We start from the raw sequence: 19,158 nt of genomic DNA, 5'->3' as shown, positions 1-19,158 counted from the left end.
TATCAGAAGATCGGGGTCGGTGAAAGAGTCCACGAGGGCCCCCCCAGCCTGTGCCTTAAATGCATGTTACAGTTGTAGGTAGTAGAAGAGCATTGATTGTGGGAGGTGAAATCTTTCCCTCAAATCGGGGAAGGAAGTTAGCTTCCCTGCTGTAAAAATATGTCCCAAATGCGTGACCCCATATCTCTTCCCCCGCACACCACAATCCAGCAACAGTAGCTCCTCGTAGTGCCTATTTCCCCATATCGGGCTGTACTCAGTGAAGCCCTCCACCCCCTGCAGTTGTCAAAGTTTATTCCAGATTTTCTGCATAAGAGCGTAAGTGGGGAATCGTTTGTTTGATTTTGCATAAGCTAGGGCCTCCATACCCGAGGGTATATCACCATGGCCGGAAGCCAAGCACGTTAGGGCCCTAATTCGTTCCAACTGTATGGTCCTCTCCTCTCCATCCGTCTCTTCTGGCATGGCCCTGGCTGTATGTTGGGCCTGAGCTGCCAGATAACAGTTTAAAGTAGTTGTAAACCCTTACAGACCACTTTTACCTACAGGTAAGCCTAGATTAAGGCTTACCTGTAGGTACAAGAAATATCAAGAGATATTTGTAAAAGAAAGGCACCGCTGTCTACGGTGCATGTGGCGTAGAAAGCGGGGCGCAGGCGATCATGTCGCTATTGGCGGCTCCCGTGCGCATGCGCGGGAGTGACATCATCGCGGCTCTGGCCAGTCACAGCGCTGGAGCCGTGATACCCAGAAGTCACTCCGGGATAGATGGCGGCGGAGGAGGACAACGAGGGTCACTTCGGGGGCTTCCATCTCAGGTAAGTTATTCATAATGAGCTGGTATGCTATGCATACTAGCTCATTATGCCTTTGCCTTGCAGGGTTTTTTTTTTTTTTTATTTTTTTTTATTTGTTTGGCTTTACTACTTCTTTAAAGAGGGATTCCACCAAAAAAAAATAAAAAAATATTAAAAGCCAGCAGCTATAAATACTACAGCTGCTGACTTTTAATAAATGGACACTCACCTGTCCCGGGTTCCAGCGATGTCGGCAGCCGAGGCCGATCGATCGCTCGGCCCTCGGCTGCTGTCGCCACCATTCTAGGTGAGGGAATCAGGAAGTGAAGCGAATCGGCTTCACTTCCCGGTTCCCTACTGCGCATGCGCGAGTCGCGTCGCGCAATAGGAAATCTCTGCGCTGTCACTGGGACCCGTGTGTGTCCCAGCAGACAGCGCGGCAGGGCAGGAAATGGCGAAGCCCCGCTCTTCTCCCCCCCTTTTCGGCGGCGCCGGTATTGTAACTGGGGGCGCCCAGCTGTGGCTTCACAGCCGGGCACCCACTGCGCATGCGGCACCGCGCAATCCTCTGGGATCTGTCACATGTCCCAGATTGACAAGAGGGAGGGGGCACAGCTGAGCCCTTCCTGCGCTGAGGGGAAGTGATGTCATGAGCCCAGGCACTGCTAGCCGTATAGGGGGCGTGGTGATACTTGGAACCACTTCTGGTGATATGGAAGGCGTGTACTTCAAAACTGGACAGCCTCCCTTTGAAGAAGCCCAACTTATGGGTGAAACAGGTTGGGAAATCCATCACATAGTGCTGTCCTGTTAACATTGTGACATATTGTACATGCCATCGTCTTGTTTTTACAATAATACATGTTTTATTTTTCAAAATAAAAATAAATAAATAAAACAAACAATCTTTTAACACAGGGCTTGACAAATTTGCTTGGAATCTAGGAGCCAGCAAAAAAAGTTAGGAGCCAGGTCGGTAACAGCGATCCGGACCTGTCCCTGGCCTGACATGGAGACGAGTGAGGGGAAGATAGCCCCCAGCCCCCCCACCTGTCTCCAAGTCATTGCCCATAGCTCTTAGAGGGACATCTTATTTATTTATTTTAAAAAAAAATTTTTTCTTCAAATGACAATTTTTTTTTTTTAAATTGCATTTTATTTCAAATATGAGATCTGAGGTCTCTCTGACCCCAGATCTCATATTTAAGAGGACCTGTCATGCTTTTTTCTATTACAAGGGATTTATACATTCCTTGTAATAGGAATAAAAGTAACACAATTTTTTTTTTTTTTTTTAAAAGAACTGTGAAAAAAATAAAAATAAAAGTTAAAGTAAGAAAATAAAAATACATTTTAAACACGCCCTGTCCCGCCCACATATGAAAGCGGTGTTCAAACCACACGTGAGGTATTGCCGTGATCGGTAGAGCGAGAGCAATAATTCTAGCCCTAGTCCTCCTCTGTAACTCAAAACGTGCAAGCGGTAGAATTTTTTTAAAGGTCGCTTATGGAGATTTTAACCACTTGCCGACCGCCGCACGACGATGTACGTCGACAGAATGGCACGGGCAGGCATATGGGCGTACCTGTACGTCCCTGCCTTCCCGCGGGTGGGGGGCCCGATCGGGCCCCCCCCCGGTGCCTGCGGCGGTCGGTATTCGTTCGGGAGCGATCCAGGATGAGGGGGCGGCCATTCATTCATGGCCACCCCCTCGCGATCGCTCCCGACGAATGAAAATGCTCCGTGACATCACTTCCTCTCCTGTAATGTAAACACAGGAGAGGAAGTGATGTAATCTCTCCTCCGTGTCGGTATTTTTCGTTCCGACACCGAGGAGAGAGGATCGGTGAGTTGCACCAACACGACACTACACAGTAGAACATGCCAGGCACACTCACACCCCCCCGATCACCCCCCCAATTACCCCTGCCCCCCAGTCACAGTGACACCAATGTCATTTTTTTTTTTTTTGCATTGGTGTCATTTGTGACTGTAATAACTGTTAGGGCAGTTAGGGTTAGCCCCCTTTAGTTCTAAGGTACCCCCCTAACCCCCCCAATAAAGGTTTAACTCCGTGATCACCCCCCGTCGCCAGTGTCACTAAGGCTGGGTTCACATTGCAGCGGTTTATGAGAACGGATGTGATTCGCACCGCACTGCAGTGCAAATCACATCCGATCTCTGTGCGATTCGAGTTCAGCCATACAGATAGTATGGCTGAATTCGCGTTGCACCCGCCGCAAATTCGCACGGGACCCTTTTTTTGGTCCGCAGCAGAATCGAATCGCATGGGTGTTCACACCATGCGATCCGAGTTTGCAGATCGCACTGCGATATGCGAACTGATCTGGGGGTGTCATTAACATTTCACTGACACTCCCAGCAGTTCGCATAGGGCAGTGTGAACTGCCGCCGGGAGGCATGCGATGCGGGAACCCGCCGCGGATTCGTGGCGTTCCCACATCGCTCCAGTGTGAACCCAGCCTAATAAGCGATCGTTTTTCTGATCGCTGTATTAGTGTCACAGGTGACGCTAGTTAGGCAGGTAGGTATTTAGGTTCGCCGCAGCTTTTTATAGCGCCAGGGACCCCCATATACTACCGCATAAAGCCCCCTGATTGCCCCCTAGTTAACCCTTTCACCAGTGATCACCATATAACTGTTACAGGTGACGCTGGTTGGTTAGTTATTTTTTTATAGTTTCAGGGCACCCGCCATTTATTACCTAGTCTCACTAGTGTACCCCTAAATTTAGGGGTGTCTACTTTCCAAAATGGGGTCATTTGGGGGGGGGTTTGTGCCATCTTGGCATTTTATGGCCTTCAAAACTGTAACGCCCTTAGAAAGCCTGAAGGCGGTGCTTGGTTTTCGGGGCCCCGTACTCGGCTAGGCTCCCAAAAAGTCCCACATATGTGGTATCCCCGTACTCAGGAGAAGCAGCAGAATTTATTTTGGGGTGTCATTTCACATATGCCCATGGCATGCGTGAGCAATATATCATTTAGTGACAACTTTGTGAAAAAAAAAAAAAAAAAAAGTTTGTAATTTTCCCCCAACTTGTGGCAAAATATAAAATATTCCATGGACTCAACATCCCTCTCAGCAAATAGCTTGGGGTGTCTACTTTCTAAAATGGGGTCATTTGTGGGGTTTTTGTGCCATCTTGGCATTTTATGGCCTTCAAAACTGTAATAGGTAGTGAGGAGTGAAGTCAAATATTTACGCCCTTAGAAAACCTGAAGGCGGTTCTTGGCTTTCGGGGCCCCGTACGCGGCTAGGCTCCCAAAAAATCCCACACATGTGGTATCCCCGTACTCAGGAGAAGCAGCAGAATTTATTTTGGGGTGTCATTTCACATATGCTCATAGCATGTGTGAGCAATATATCATTTAGTGACAACTTTGTGTAAAAAAAAAATATATATATATTTTTTTTGTCATTATTCAATCGCTTGAGGCAAAAAAATAAAATATTCAATGGGCTCAACATGCCACTTATCAATTTCCTTAGGGGGTCTACTTTCCAAAATGGGGTCATTTGGGGGGGTTTTGTACTGCCCTGCCATTTTAGCACCTCAAGAAATGAGATAGGCAGTCGTAAACTAAAAGCTGCGTAAATTCCAGAAAACGTACCTTAGTTTGTAGATGTGACAACTTTTGCTCAAACCAATAAATATACAATTATTGACTTTTTTTTAACCAAAGACATGTGGCTGAATACATTTTGGCCTAAATGTATGACTAAAATTTAGTTTATTGGATTTTTCTAATAACAAAAAGTAGAAAATATCATTTTTTTTTTCAAAATTTGCGGTCTTTTTACGTTTATATCGCAAAAAATAAAAAATCGCAGAGGCAATCAAATACCATCAAAAGAAAGCTCTATTTGTGGGAAGAAAAGGACGCAAATTTTGTCTGGGTACAACATTGCATGACCGCGCAATTACCAGTTAAAGCAGCGCAGTGCCAAATTGTAAAAAGACCTCTGGTCATTGACCAGCAAAATGGTCCGGTCTGAAAGTGGTTAAAGGGTAAAAGTTTGTCGCCATTCCATGAGCGGGCGCAATTTTGAAGCGTGACATGTTGGGTATCAATTTACTCGGCGTAACATTATCTTTCACAATATAAAATAATAAATTGGGCTAACTTTACGGTTGTCTTATTTTTTTACTAAAATTATTTTCCCAAAAAAAATGCCCTTGTAAGTCCACTGTGCAAAGACGGTGTGACAGACAGTATTGGAACGACCACCATTTTATTCTCTAAGGTGTTAGAATAAAAAATATATAATGTTTAGGGGTTCTAAATAAAGGGAAGGAGATAGGCAGGCAATAAAAAACAGGCAGGGGAAGCTCCATTAGCATTGCTGGTTGTCATACCAACGGCCACCAGAAGGAATCATAGGACCGCAGAAGGCCTCAAAACCACGGCCTCAATTACCAGCCACCGGCGGAACGGCCCGACGCGATCATGCGGGGGGGGGGGGTCCACGGAGACAGGATACCCCCAGCTGTGCTGCCCCAGGTCGCTAAATCTAGACGCAAATGCGACCTGGCACCCGGGTTTTGTCGAGCCCCGTTTTAACATATATATTTGATATCATTTGTGCACCTAAAAAAATCCCAACAATCTCCTTTGTCCATATAAGCTCTTACAGTGGTGATCAGAATACCAAAAAACAATCACTGATGTTGTGCCGCCGGCTCTTTCAAGCGTCATTGGCTCGGGAACTAATGCAGGCACCATCAATAGGAAGAAAAGGTAACCAAAACTCAGACGGTACCCTGGTTCAGAATGGCTGCTCTAATAAATCTCAGGTGGTTTGTAGTCACCATAAAAAGTGTCAACATACTAGGCCAACAAGCCCATTGATAAGGGGATTTTGCTCCATCATGTTAAAGTCCAGAGCAATCAATAGCAGCCTTTGTGTGACCCTGTACTCTGAATGGGGGGAGGGGAGGAGGAAGGCAGGAAGCTACACACCTCCGCCAATAACCATCAGGACTGCAAATCTTGCATTGCTCAACAATCCAAGATGATGATTTGTCACCAACAATCACTCCCAGGGCAGAGCTGTATATTCCTGATCGATCACAGTTCTTCCCCAGGATAGGAAAAACATGCAGATCACACAACACTAGGATGACATGAGAACGATTGTTCAGGATGTGATCACTTACATAAACAAATACCGCAGCCAACCTATGCCTGAGGCCAACTCTGCTACAGACCAGACTAAATCTGACACGTGTGCAGAGCAGATGAACGCATCTGACTGCACACCATCTACATTCAGATTTGTGCCCCGGCTACTGCATGCATGATCAGTTTTGACATGCGGCTGTGTCCATGCAGCTTCTGCATTTGAATCTACATCTATTGGCGGCCTGCGCACAGCCCGAGGAGGACGCACACCCAGAAAAAGAGTGGCTCAGCATGCAGGACAGGTAACAGCACCCGTCTGAACCTCAAAAAAAAAATAAAAAGAAGGGAAAAGTCATATTGCAGTTTACTTGTTCATAGTTGTGGTGGCTGCATTTGTTTTAGTTAGAGCTGACTGATCACTTCCATGGGTGCAATAAGAGGACCCCCTCCTCCGGCCAAGCTCATCCTGTATGCCTGGCGCAACCATAGTGGGTACCAGTGGGAATAGCAGAGGCCGAGCTGCCAATGAACCCGGGAGCAACAAGCATTCTGTCACTTCCGATTTCAGTGTTGTCATTTCTTGGCAGCTGTGGTCAGGGGAAAAAAAAAAAGAAAAAAAGCTAGTTGACCTGGGCAACATGGTGGTCAGGTGGTCAGTACTTCTGCTGAGTGTGCCAGGCGCACCAATGATGACTGTGCCATACATATATGGCAAGGCTGAGCTTGTCAGAGGTACCACAGTCTCACTAGAGCCATCAATCCCTGTGAGCTCTATACTGTAAGGCTTTTAACCACTTCAATACCAGGCCCTTCCACCTCCTTCCTGCCCAGGCCAATTTTCAGCAATGGCACACTTTAACCACTTCAGCCCTGGAAGATTTGGCCTCTCAATGACCAAAGCACTTTTTGTGATTTGGCACGGCGTCACTAACTGACAATTGTGCAGTCATGCGACGCTGTACCCAACCAAGAGTGACCCTCATTTTTACCCACAAATAGAGCTTTCTTTTGGTGGTATATGATTATCTCTGCCTTTATTTTTTGCGCTATAAGAAAAAAAAAAAAAAAAGAAGGAGCAAAAATGTTGGAAACTTTTTGCTGTAATAAATATTCACATATTTTTTTTTTAAAAAGCTAATTTTTTTCCTCTGTTTACGCCGATATGTATTCTTCTACATATTTTTGGAAAGAGAAAAGAAAAAAAAAATCATCACAATAAGCGTATATTGATTGGTTTTCACAAAAGTTATAGAGTCTACAAAATAGCGGAGAGATTTATAACATTTTTTTTTTTACTAGTTATTAAGGCGATCTGCGATTTTTATTGTGACGGCAACATTATGGACACTTGACACATTTTTGGGACAATTGACAATTATACAGCAATGGTGCTATAAAAATACACAGATTACTGCATAAATGTCCCTGGCAGTAACAGTAACCAGAAGTGACGTGATTGGAGATCTTGATGAATTGGCTATTTTGACGGAACAGTGGAATATATGAGGAGGCACTAATATGCCGCACCGATTGGTGTCACCGATGGGCGCTGCACTGATGATCAGGTCTCCGATTACCTGTACAGGAGATAAATGCTGCTAATCGGCTCTCCTCTCCTCACACTACGTCAGTGTAAACGGCACTTCTGTATTTCCATGTGATTGGCCACAGCTGATCATATAGGTAAAGAGCCACGTCATCGGCTCTTTAATAAGATCAGGGCTGTGCCGTGTCTGCATACACACGAGAGCAACGACATCGGGGCGACTACATCCCAGAATGAGAGGGGCGCTTAAAGCGTCACCTGTGGACCATCCCATACACTGAAATCCGGCATTATATTACGTTTGTGTGCGAATATTAAACTGGTTGTAAACCCTTTACAACCACTTTAAAACTACAGATAAGCCTATAATTAGGCTTACCTGTAGCTGCCCTGGATATCTCCTAAACCTGCACGATTTAGGAGATATCCCTGCATTTGTATGTGCCGACGTCATGCGACACATGTGCACTTAAGCCAACTGAAGTACTGGCATGTACTTGCCGTTGCTTCAGTTGTACTGTGCCGTTCATCGCTGCTCCGGCCAATCACATTGCTGCTCCGGATGTAACTTCCGGGATAGAAGTCGCTGGCCCGGAGGGGGGAAGACGAGGATGGCTGCGGGAGCTTCGTTCTCAGGTAAGTAAATCATAATGAGCTAGTATGCTATGCATAGTAGCTCATTATAAAATTAAGTATGAAGTGATATCACGCAATGTAAGGAAAAAATAAAAATAAAAAATAATAAAATCACTAAAATATTATTGTGAACATTTTTCGGAACCCTCCCCCCTCCGGTGTCACATTTGACACCTTTCAGGGGGGAGGGGCGTGCAGATACCTGTCTAAGAGGTATTTGCACCCGCTTCTGGGCATTGACTCCCATGGGAGTCTACGCCTCTTCCTGTCCCGCCGCGCTGTCTCTGGGACCCGTGTGTGTCCCAGCAGACCATGCTCATTGTGCTGCACGACTCGCGCATGCGCAGTAGGGAACCGTGAAGTGAAGCTGCCCGATTCCCTCACCGAGAACGGCGCCGGCAACAGCCAAGAGATTGCTCGTCATCTGCTGCCGACATCGCTGGACCCCAGGAAAGCTAATTGTCCATTTATGAGGCAGTAGTATTGTAGTATTTGTAGCTGCTGGCTTTTAATTGAAAAAAAAAAATGGTAGGTGGACTCCCTCTTTAAAGAGGAAGTAAACCCTGATGAGTTTACTTCCTCTTTTTTTCCCTGCAAAGGTAAAGCATAATGGACTACTATGCATCGCATAGTAGCCCATTATGTGTCACTTACCTGACACAGGAGCCAGCGAAGTCGCGCTGTCCCCTGTAGTCCGCCGCATCCATCTTGCTGGTGGCGTCTCGCAGCTCCGCCGCTGTCATTCGGCGAAGCCGCGATGACGTCACTCCCGCGCATGCGCACGGGAGTCGACAAATGCGGCAGCTCCATTTTTGGAACTGCCGCGCTCAGTGCGCCTGCGCGCCGCTGTCTACGGCGCATACGCCGTAGACAGCGGTGCCCGTTTGCGGGCAAATATCTCCTAAACCATATAGGTTTAGGAGATATTGCTTGGACCTACAGGTAAGCCTTAATCTAGGCTTACCTGTAGGTCAAAGTGGTTTGTAAGGGTTTACAACCACTTTAAGATTTTGCAGCAACTATTTGAATATATCACTTCACATTATTTTGTAGATAGGCATGATTATTTATTACTCCTATTAGCGAAGGACACATACACACTAGATCATTATGCCTTTACCTTGCAGTCTGTTTCCCCCCCCAGGAGGGTTTACAACCAACCACTTTAAACCCAAACTCCGGGCACAACATACTTTCATCTAAATACAAGATCACCTGTGTGGGCATTGTATGCCTTTGCAAACCCAGATAGGACATTGTAAAAAGTAGAAGTGAGGTCATCACTGGGCCCTACGTAGCCTGTGCAGAGAGCAGAGCAGTAGGAGGGGCCTAGAAGGCCCCACCCACTTACAAGCTGCCTGCAGAAAACAGGAGGGGGCGGAGACCAGACCGGTCACCTGACCAAGGACAGAGAGCGGTCTTCATTACAGGGAGGAAGTTGAGGGAAGGATGTGGAGGGAATACACGGAATGTACGGCGCATTCCCTTCCCCCGGAGTTCTTTCATAAAGTGTTGTGCGACGGAAAATATTGGAACTGCCCCCATTGTACTCTCTGGGATCTCCGCCTCATATATCCGGATTGGGGAATTACCGAATCTTCAGGCTTAAGATGTAAAAATAAACAGAAGAGGTGTGGAGGGGTATTTGTGTCCTCCCCTCACTATACATGAATCCTCCTCCATGCTGGGACTTGTAGTCCTCCAGCACAGCCCTGGCAGATGAGGCGGTCATGACACCATAACCGGTCCAGGCCGCCCCTCTCCCTCCTCACCTTGTTAGTCTGTACAGCCCGCAGCCTCTTGAACACGGATTGAATGTCTGCTTTAGTCGGCTCGGCAGCCATGTTTCCTTTTCTCACTGTACGGCCCTTCCGCCTCTCCTCCAATCACAGCGCTCAGCACCTTCCCCAAAAAACCACACAGGCAACCGGCAAATCAAAGAGCTCGGAATAGTCTCCGCACCACTTGAGCCAATCACATCCCGTACACGGTCCAATGACGAGGCCAAACCTCCCGCCCACCAGAACACAAGCCACTCCCCCGTCGTCTCTAGTCTCTAATCTCCTGCATGATCTTACCACGTGACTACTCCCTCATACGTCCCTTCACTCCCCCAATTCGTTCCTGAAACCTCGTGACTCACTTCACTTATTCCCAAATACAGCATCATTACTTGGCCCCGCCCTTACCTACCGCAGTTCTTCCTCCCCCGCCCACACCAACAAAGGTACATCCCCCCCGCCCATCATCTTCACTATATCCCGCCCCCCCAAAGCCAGGAACAAGTCCATACTCCTGGCCAGAAAACCCTCCGCCCACAGACCATCCAAGTCACTATTCCCGCCCAGTATCATTGGGTGCCGCCCCCCACATTCCTTTCCAAGTTCTCTCCGCTCACAGTCCATTAATGCCCATTCAACGCAGGCTCCGCCTCCGGACACTCCCCCAACCCATCAGACTACCTCCCCCTCAGTCCCTTCTCTGGGAGACGTTTAATCAGATAGACGCAAACCGGGCGTAAGCCAGGCGCCGAGCGGGTGTAGTGTCACAGTTTGATGCCTATCACAGGATGGTGCGGAAGTGACGTTGTTGCGTACTGCGCATGCGCGATGCGCTCCAAACGCTCGCGCCGTGCGTTCCAACATAGTTTCGGCAATACAGTTCAGCGAAACCATCACATAATGTTACGGAAGTGATGTTACACACAACACAAACACGGGCCACGTTGTTGCGTACTGCGCATGCGCGATGCGTTCCAAACACTTGCGCCGTGCGTTCCAACATAGTTTCGGCAATACAGTTCAGCGAAACCATCACATAATGTTACGGAAGTGAAGTTACACACAACACAAACACTGGGCCGTTCGTTACAACACTAATACTTCCCTTGTTACCTAGTAGGTTTTGCATTGCTGGGACTTGTAGTGCCTATCCTGAGCTACATGCTTCAATGTTCAGTGTCCTCATCCCTATCCCCATGCTTCAATGTTCAGTGTCCATCCTTATCCCCGTGCTTCAATGTTCAGTGTCCTCATCCTTATCCCCGAGCTTCAATGTTCAGTGTCCATCCTTATCCCCGTGCTTCAATGTTCAGTGTCCTCATCCCTATCCGCGAGCTTCAATGTTCAGTGTCCTCATCCTTATCCCTGTGCTTCAATGTTCAGTGTCCTCATCCCTATCCCCATGCTTCAATGTTCAGTGTCCTCATCCCTATCCGCAAGCTTCAATGTTCAGTGTCCTCATCCTTATCCCTGTGCTTCAATGTTCAGTGTCCTCATCCCTATCCCCATGCTTCAATGTTCAGTGTCCTCATCCCTATCCGCGAGCTTCAATGTTCAGTGTCCTCATCCTTATCCCTGTGCTTCAATGTTCAGTGTCCTCATCCCTATCCCCATGCTTCAATGTTCAGTGTCCTCATCCCGATCCGCAAGCTTCAATGTTCAGTGTCCTCATCCTTATCCCTGTGCTTCAATGTTCAGTGTCCTCATCCCTATCCGCAAGCTTTAAATGTTCAGTGTCCTCATCCTTATCCCTGTGCTTCAATGTTCAGTGTCCTCATCCTTATCCCTGAGCTTCAATGTTCAGTGTCCTCATCCCTATCCCCCTGCTTCAATGTTCAGTGTCCTCATCCCTATCCGCGAGCTTCAATGTTCAGTGTCCTCATCCTTATCCCCCTGCTTCAATGTTCAGTGTCCTCATCCTTATCCCCCTGCTTCAATGTTCAGGGTCCTCATCCTTATCCCCGAGCTTCAATGTTCAGTGTCCTCATCCCTATCCCCCTGCTTCAATGTTCAGTGTCCTCATCCCTATCCGCGAGCTTCAATGTTCAGTGTCCTCATCCTTATCCCCCTGCTTCGATGAGGACACTGAACATCGAAGCATGGGGATAAGGATGAGGACACTGAACATTGAAGCTTGCGGATAGGGATGAGGACACTGAACATTGAAGCACAGGGATAAGGATGGACACTGAACATTGAAGCTCGGGGATAGGGATGAGGACACTGAACATTGAAGCAGGGGGATAGGGATGAGGACACTGAACATTGAAGCTCGGGGATAAGGATGAGGACACTGAACATTGAAGCAGGGGGATAGGGATGAGGACACTGAACATTGAAGCTCGGGGATAAGGATGAGGACACTGAACATTGAAGCTCGGGGATAGGGATGAGGACACTGAACATTGAAGCTCGGGGATAGGGATGAGGACACTGAACATTGAAGCATGGGGATAGGGATGAGGACACTGAACATTGAAGCTCGGGGATAAGGATGAGGACACTGAACATTGAAGCTTGCGGATAGGGATGAGGACACTGAACATTGAAGCACAGGGATAAGGATGGACACTGAACATTGAAGCTCGGGGATAGGGATGAGGACACTGAACATTGAAGCAGGGGGATAGGGATGAGGACACTGAACATTGAAGCTCGGGGATAAGGATGAGGACACTGAACATTGAAGCAGGGGGATAGGGATGAGGACACTGAACATTGAAGCTCGGGGATAAGGATGAGGACACTGAACATTGAAGCTCGGGGATAGGGATGAGGACACTGAACATTGAAGCTCGGGGATAGGGATGAGGACACTGAACATTGAAGCATGGGGATAGGGATGAGGACACTGAACATTGAAGCTCGGGGATAAGGATGAGGACACTGAACATTGAAGCTCGGGGATAGGGATGAGGACACTGAACATTGAAGCTCGGGGATAGGGATGAGGACACTGAACATTGAAGCATGGGGATAGGGATGAGGACACTGAACATTGAAGCTCGGGGATAAGGATGAGGACACTGAACATTGAAGCTTGCGGATAGGGATGAGGACACTGAACATTGAAGCACAGGGATAAGGATGGACACTGAACATTGAAGCTCGGGGATAGGGATGAGGACACTGAACATTGAAGCAGGGGGATAGGGATGAGGACACTGAACATTGAAGCTCGGGGATAAGGATGAGGACACTGAACATTGAAGCAGGGGGATAGGGATGAGGACACTGAACATTGAAGCTCGGGGATAAGGATGAGGACACTGAACATTGAAGCTCGGGGATAGGGATGAGGACACTGAACATTGAAGCTCGGGGATAGGGATGAGGACACTGAACATTGAAGCATGGGGATAGGGATGAGGACACTGAACATTGAAGCTCGGGGATAAGGATGAGGACACTGAACATTGAAGCAGGGGGATAGGGATGAGGACACTGAACATTGAAGCAGGGGGATAGGGATGAGGACACTGAACATTGAAGCTCGGGGATAAGGATGAGGACACTGAACATTGAAGCTCGGGGATAGGGATGAGGACACTGAACATTGAAGCTCGGGGATAGGGATGAGGACACTGAACATTGAAGCATGGGGATAGGGATGAGGACACTGAACATTGAAGCTCGGGGATAAGGATGAGGACACTGAACATTGAAGCTTGCGGATAGGGATGAGGACACTGAACATTGAAGCACAGGGATAAGGATGGACACTGAACATTGAAGCTCGGGGATAGGGATGAGGACACTGAACATTGAAGCAGGGGGATAGGGATGAGGACACTGAACATTGAAGCTCGGGGATAGGGATGAGGACACTGAACATTGAAGCTCGGGGATAAGGATGAGGACACTGAACATTTAAAGCTTGCGGATAGGGATGAGGACACTGAACATTGAAGCACAGGGATAAGGATGAGGACACTGAACATTGAAGCTTGCGGATCGGGATGAGGACACTGAACATTGAAGCATGGGGATAGGGATGAGGACACTGAACATTGAAGCACAGGGATAAGGATGAGGACACTGAACATTGAAGCTCGCGGATAGGGATGAGGACACTGAACATTGAAGCATGGGGATAGGGATGAGGACACTGAACATTGAAGCACAGGGATAAGGATGAGGACACTGAACATTGAAGCTCGCGGATAGGGATGAGGACACTGAACATTGAAGCACGGGGATAAGGATGGACACTGAACATTGAAGCTCGGGGATAAGGATGAGGACACTGAACATTGAAGCACGGGGATAAGGATGGACACTGAACATTGAAGCATGGGGATAGGGATGAGGACACTGAACATTGAAGCATGTAGCTCAGGATAGGCACTACAAGTCCCAGCAATGCAAAACCTACTAGGTAACAAGGGAAGTATTAGTGTTGTAACGAACGGCCCAGTGTTTGTGTTGTGTGTAACTTCACTTCCGTAACATTATGTGATGGTTTCGCTGAACTGTATTGCCGAAACTATGTTGGAACGCACGGCGCAAGTGTTTGGAACGCATCGCGCATGCGCAGTACGCAACAACGTGGCCCGTGTTTGTGTTGTGTGTAACATCACTTCCGTAACATTATGTGATGGTTTCGCTGAACTGTATTGCCGAAACTATGTTGGAACGCACGGCGCGAGCGTTTGGAGCGCATCGCGCATGCGCAGTACGCAACAACGTCACTTCCGCACCATCCTGTGATAGGCATCAAACTGTGACACTACACCATGTACGGGTGTAGTGTCATATTTTGCTCCCCATCATAGAATGCTCAGGAAGTGACGTTGCGGCCAGAAATTTAGCACTGCGCATGCGCGATGCGTTCCAAACACTTGTGCCATGCGTTCCAAATGATTTGCGACAATGCAGACCAGTGAAACGGCCAGATAATGTCAGAGAAGTGAGGGGAGGTAATCCCCTCCCTGAGCCACAGTTACCCACTCTCTCCGCCGCTCTCTGGTCTGTCTAAGGTTAATGTCACGATTACCTCCCCTCACTCCCGTGACATTATCTGACGGTTTCACTGAACTACATTGTCGGAAATCCTCTGGAACGCACGGTGCAAGCATTTGGAACGCATCGCGCATGCGCAGTGTAACATTTCTGGCCGCAACGTCACTTCCGGAGCATTCTATGATGGGGAGCAAAATATGACACTACACCGGCGCCAGTGTTCTGGCAGATAGTGTCCTGCCACCATATAGCGTCCGCCCCGTACTGCGCATGCGCAGTACGGAGCAGACGAAACTACGGAAAATCTCCGAAGCTGAACGGCGACTGCGCCGTGAGTGGCCATGGTAGCCCCACCATCCAAGCGGACATAGGGTTGTGAATATTAGAGGGCCCCTTGCAGGCGAGCTTTGCTCGCCACGCTTCGGGCTCGGCCTTGCTGCGCTCGGCTCTTTTATATTCCTACTCTATGTCCACTTGGATGGTGGGGATAGAACCTGGACTCACGTCGCAGGCGCCATTTATCCTCAGCAATTTTCTAAATCTGTGTTGCGGACACTATCCGATAGGGGACCTTATATGACAAGACACCGGTGTTGTAAAAATTCCTGTGACTCATGAAAAAACCAAACCCCGTCACTTCCGGTGCGGCTCCGTCACTGAAACAGCTGACGGCGGGCCTTTACCGCGCATGCGCCAATTCACTGATATTAACAGCGCATGCGCAGGATATTTTTTTAAGCGGTGGAAAAAAATTCTGAACTCGAGTGGGCGGAGACTTGCGGGTGGGCAGGCGGAGCTGAACAGATGGTTAGATCAGCAGCAGCCCCTCCCACCCCACAATATTTGTTTACTGGTCGAGAAAAATTATGGCTTCAAGCTGCTATTAACAGCGCATGCGCGGGATATTTGTTTAGCGGTCAACAAAAATTATGGACTCAAGCGGGCGGAGAGTTGGCGGGAGGGAGAGATAGAGCAGAGCTTGGAGAGGGGGGCGGGGCCCCATGCATCGCACTGACTACATGTACAGTACATTGTTCTGCCAATAAATACGCCTCACTGTGCCCAGAAAATGCCTCACTGCACCCACAAAATGCCTCACTGCGCCCAGAAAATGCCGCCTCACTGCGCCCAAAAAATGTCCCTCACTGTGCCCAGCAAACGCCACCTCACTATGCCCAGAAATCACCCCCTCACTGCACCCAGCAAACACCTCACTGTGCCCTGCAAACGCCGCCTCACTGTGCCCAGAAATCGCCACCTCACTGCGCCAAAAAAATGCCGCCTCATTGTGCCCAGCAAATGCCACCTCACTGCGCACCCAGAAATTGCCACCTCGCTGCGCCCAGTAAACGCCTCACTGTGCCCAGCAAACGTCACCTCACCATGCCCAGCAAACGCCTCACTGCTCCCAGCAAACGCCACCTCACTGTGCCCAGAAAATGGCTCACTGCACCCACAAAACGCCTCACTGTGCCCAGAAAATGCCTTACTGCGCCCAAAAAATGCCGCCTCACTATGCCCCGCAAACGCCACCTCACTGTGCCCAGAAAATGCCTCACTGTGCCCAGAAAATGCCTCACTGCACCCACAAAACGCCTCACTGTGCCCAGAAAATGCCTCACTGCGCCCAAAAAAAGCCGATTCACTGTGCCCCGCAAACCCCGCCTCACTGTGCCCAGAAATCGCCGCCTCACTGTGCTCAGAAATTGCCGCCTCACTGTGTCCAGAAATCGCCACCTCACTGTGTCCAGAAATCGCCACTTCACTGTGCCCAGCAAACGCCACCTCACTGCGCCCAGCAAACGCCTCACTGTGCTCCGCAAATGCCGCCTCACTGTGCCCAGAAATCGCTGCCTCACTGTGCCCAGAAATCACCACCTCACTGTACCCAAAAATGCCGCCTCACTGTGCCCAGCAAACGCCACCTCACTGCGCTCAGAAATCGCCACCTCACTGCGCCCAGCAAATGCCTCACTGTGCCCCGCAATCGCCGTCTCACTGTGCCCAGAAATCGCTGCCTCACTGTGCCCAGAAATCGCCACCTCACTGCGCCCAAAAAATTCCGCCTCACTGTGCCCAGCAAACGCCACCTTACCGTGCCCAGCAAACACCTCACTGCGCCCAGCAAACGCCACCTCACCATGCCCAGCAAACGCCTCACTGCACCCATTAAACGCCTCACTGCGCCCAGCAAACACCACATCACCGTGCCCAGCAAACGCCTCAATGTGCCCAGCAAACACCTCACTGCGCCCTGCAAACGCCACCTCACCGTGCCCAGAAAAGCCAAACGCCACCTAACTGTGCCCCAGCAAACGCCTCAATGCGTCCAAAAAATGCCGCCTCACTACGCCCAAAAAATGCCGCCTCACTGCGCCCAAACGCCTCACTGCGCCCAGCAAACGCCTCACTGTGCCCAAAAAATGACGCCTCACTGTGCCCAGCAAACGCCTCACTGTGCCCAAAAAATGCCCCTCACCATGCCCAGAAAACGCCTCACTGTGCCCAGCAAACGCCTCACTGTGTCCAAAAAATGCCGCCTCACAGTGCCCAGCAAAGCCTCACTGTGCCCAGCAAACGCTGACTCACTGTGCCCATCAAACGCAACCACTGTGCCCATAAATTGCCGCCACTGTGCCATCAAACACAGCCACTGTACCCATCAATTGCTGCCAGATTGTCAAGCCATAGCTGTGCTCCCTGGGGTTATGCTGATCATCCATCTGTGCTGCTGGAGGGAGCCCAGACGGGCATAAATGAGGGACCTGCATGTCATGGTAAGTGAGACCATCCCATATCCCACTCCATCTTTCCCGAGAACAGGGACCCCCTTCCAACCCCCCCGGAGAGGGACCCCGTTCCCCCCCTCTGAGGACAGGGACCCCCTCCCCCCAAGACAGAGACCCCCTTCTCCCCCATGAGGACAGGGAAACCTTCACCCCTGGGGACAGGGACCCCCTTCTCTCTTGGGGACAGGGACCCCCTTCTCTCCTCGGGACAGGGACCCCTTCTCTCGTGGGGACAGGAACCCCCTTCTCCCCTGAGGACAGGGACCCCCTTCTCTCTTGGGGACAGGGACCCCCTTCTCTCTTGGGGACAAGAACCCCCTTCTCTCTTGGGGATAGGGATCCCCTTTTCTCCTGGGGACAGGAACTCCATCTCCCCTGGGAACGGGGACTTCATCTCACCTAGGGACCCCATCTGCCCTGGAGATCAGGACCCCACCTCCCCTAAGAACAGGAACCTGATCACCCTGTGTGCGCCAACCTCACTGCCCTGCCTGCCATGTGTCCTGTGTGAGGGCCCTCCTGTGACAGCTCTTATAAGGACTTCATGCCACTGTGTGATCCCCCTACATGGCTGATCCCTCTATGTGCACCCTTACACAGGGAACCCCTCTGTTTGCTCCCCCTACATGTCTGCATACTCTGACCACCACCTGTACCATTTCCACATCCTCTGACTGCCTCCTGTATCCTGTGCACATGTTCCAACCAGGGCCGGACTGGCCTACCGGGAGATTTCCCGGTAGGCCGCCTGCCCTGGGGCCGTTTTGCGGCTGCACTGCTACTCTCTCCTTCTCATGTGTATCACAGACAGGCATGTACTGGCCATTGGGACTACAGGGAGTTTCCCGGTGGGCCGATGGCTCAGTGGGCCACTCTGATGTAAGGGGGCTGGTGATGGGACACTCTGATGCAAGGGGGCTGGTGATGGGACACTCTGATGTAAGGGGGCTGCTAATGAGACACTCTGATGTAAGGGGACTGCTAATGAGACACTTTGATGTAAGGGGGCGCTGATGGGACACTCTGATGTAAGGGGGCGCTGATGGGACACTCTGATGTAAGGGGGCACTGATGGGACACTCTGATGTAAGGGGGCGCTGATGGCACACTCTGATGTAAGGGTGCTGATGGGACACTCTGATGTAAGGGCGCTGATGGGACACTCTGATGTAAGGGCGCTGATGGCACACTCTGATGTAAGGGCGCTGATGGGAAACTCTGATGTAAGGGCGCTGATGGGAAACTCTGATGTAAGGGGTGCTGATGGGACACTCTGCTGTAAGGGGGCTGCTCAGGGGACACTCTGATGTAAGGGGGTGCCGATGAGACACTCTGATGTAAGGGGGCGCTGATGAGACACTCTGATGTAAGGGGGTGCTGTTGAGACACTCTGATGTAAGGGGCTGCTGATGGGACACTCAAAATGTAAGTGGGCCGGTCTGGATGAAGTCCAGGGCCAAATTTCTTTCCCAGTCCAGCCCTGATCACAGAGCTAGCTGGCA

At 49.7% G+C, this 19,158-nt stretch overlaps 1 protein-coding gene across 2 annotated transcripts in view; it reads right to left on the bottom strand.

Moving 5' to 3' along the window:
* The window catches only part of ARFGAP2 (ARF GTPase activating protein 2), a 59,619-nt gene extending 49,272 nt beyond the window's left edge, over positions 1 to 10,347 (bottom strand). For both annotated transcript variants that reach the window (XM_077461195.1, XM_077461203.1), the window contains exon 1: positions 9,897 to 10,347. In XM_077461195.1, coding sequence (XP_077317321.1) covers positions 9,897 to 9,968 — 72 coding nt within the window. In that variant the 5' untranslated portion in view covers positions 9,969 to 10,347. The remainder of the gene's footprint in view (positions 1 to 9,896) is intronic.
* Positions 10,348 to 19,158: the final 8,811 nt, after the last annotated feature.

Source organism: Lithobates pipiens, unplaced genomic scaffold (assembly GCF_037356315.1).
Source record: "Lithobates pipiens isolate NorthernLeopardFrog02 unplaced genomic scaffold, aLitPip1_a1.2 Scaffold_10, whole genome shotgun sequence".
Taxonomy (NCBI): domain Eukaryota; kingdom Metazoa; phylum Chordata; class Amphibia; order Anura; family Ranidae; genus Lithobates; species Lithobates pipiens.
This window is presented reverse-complemented; position numbering and strand designations above follow the sequence as displayed.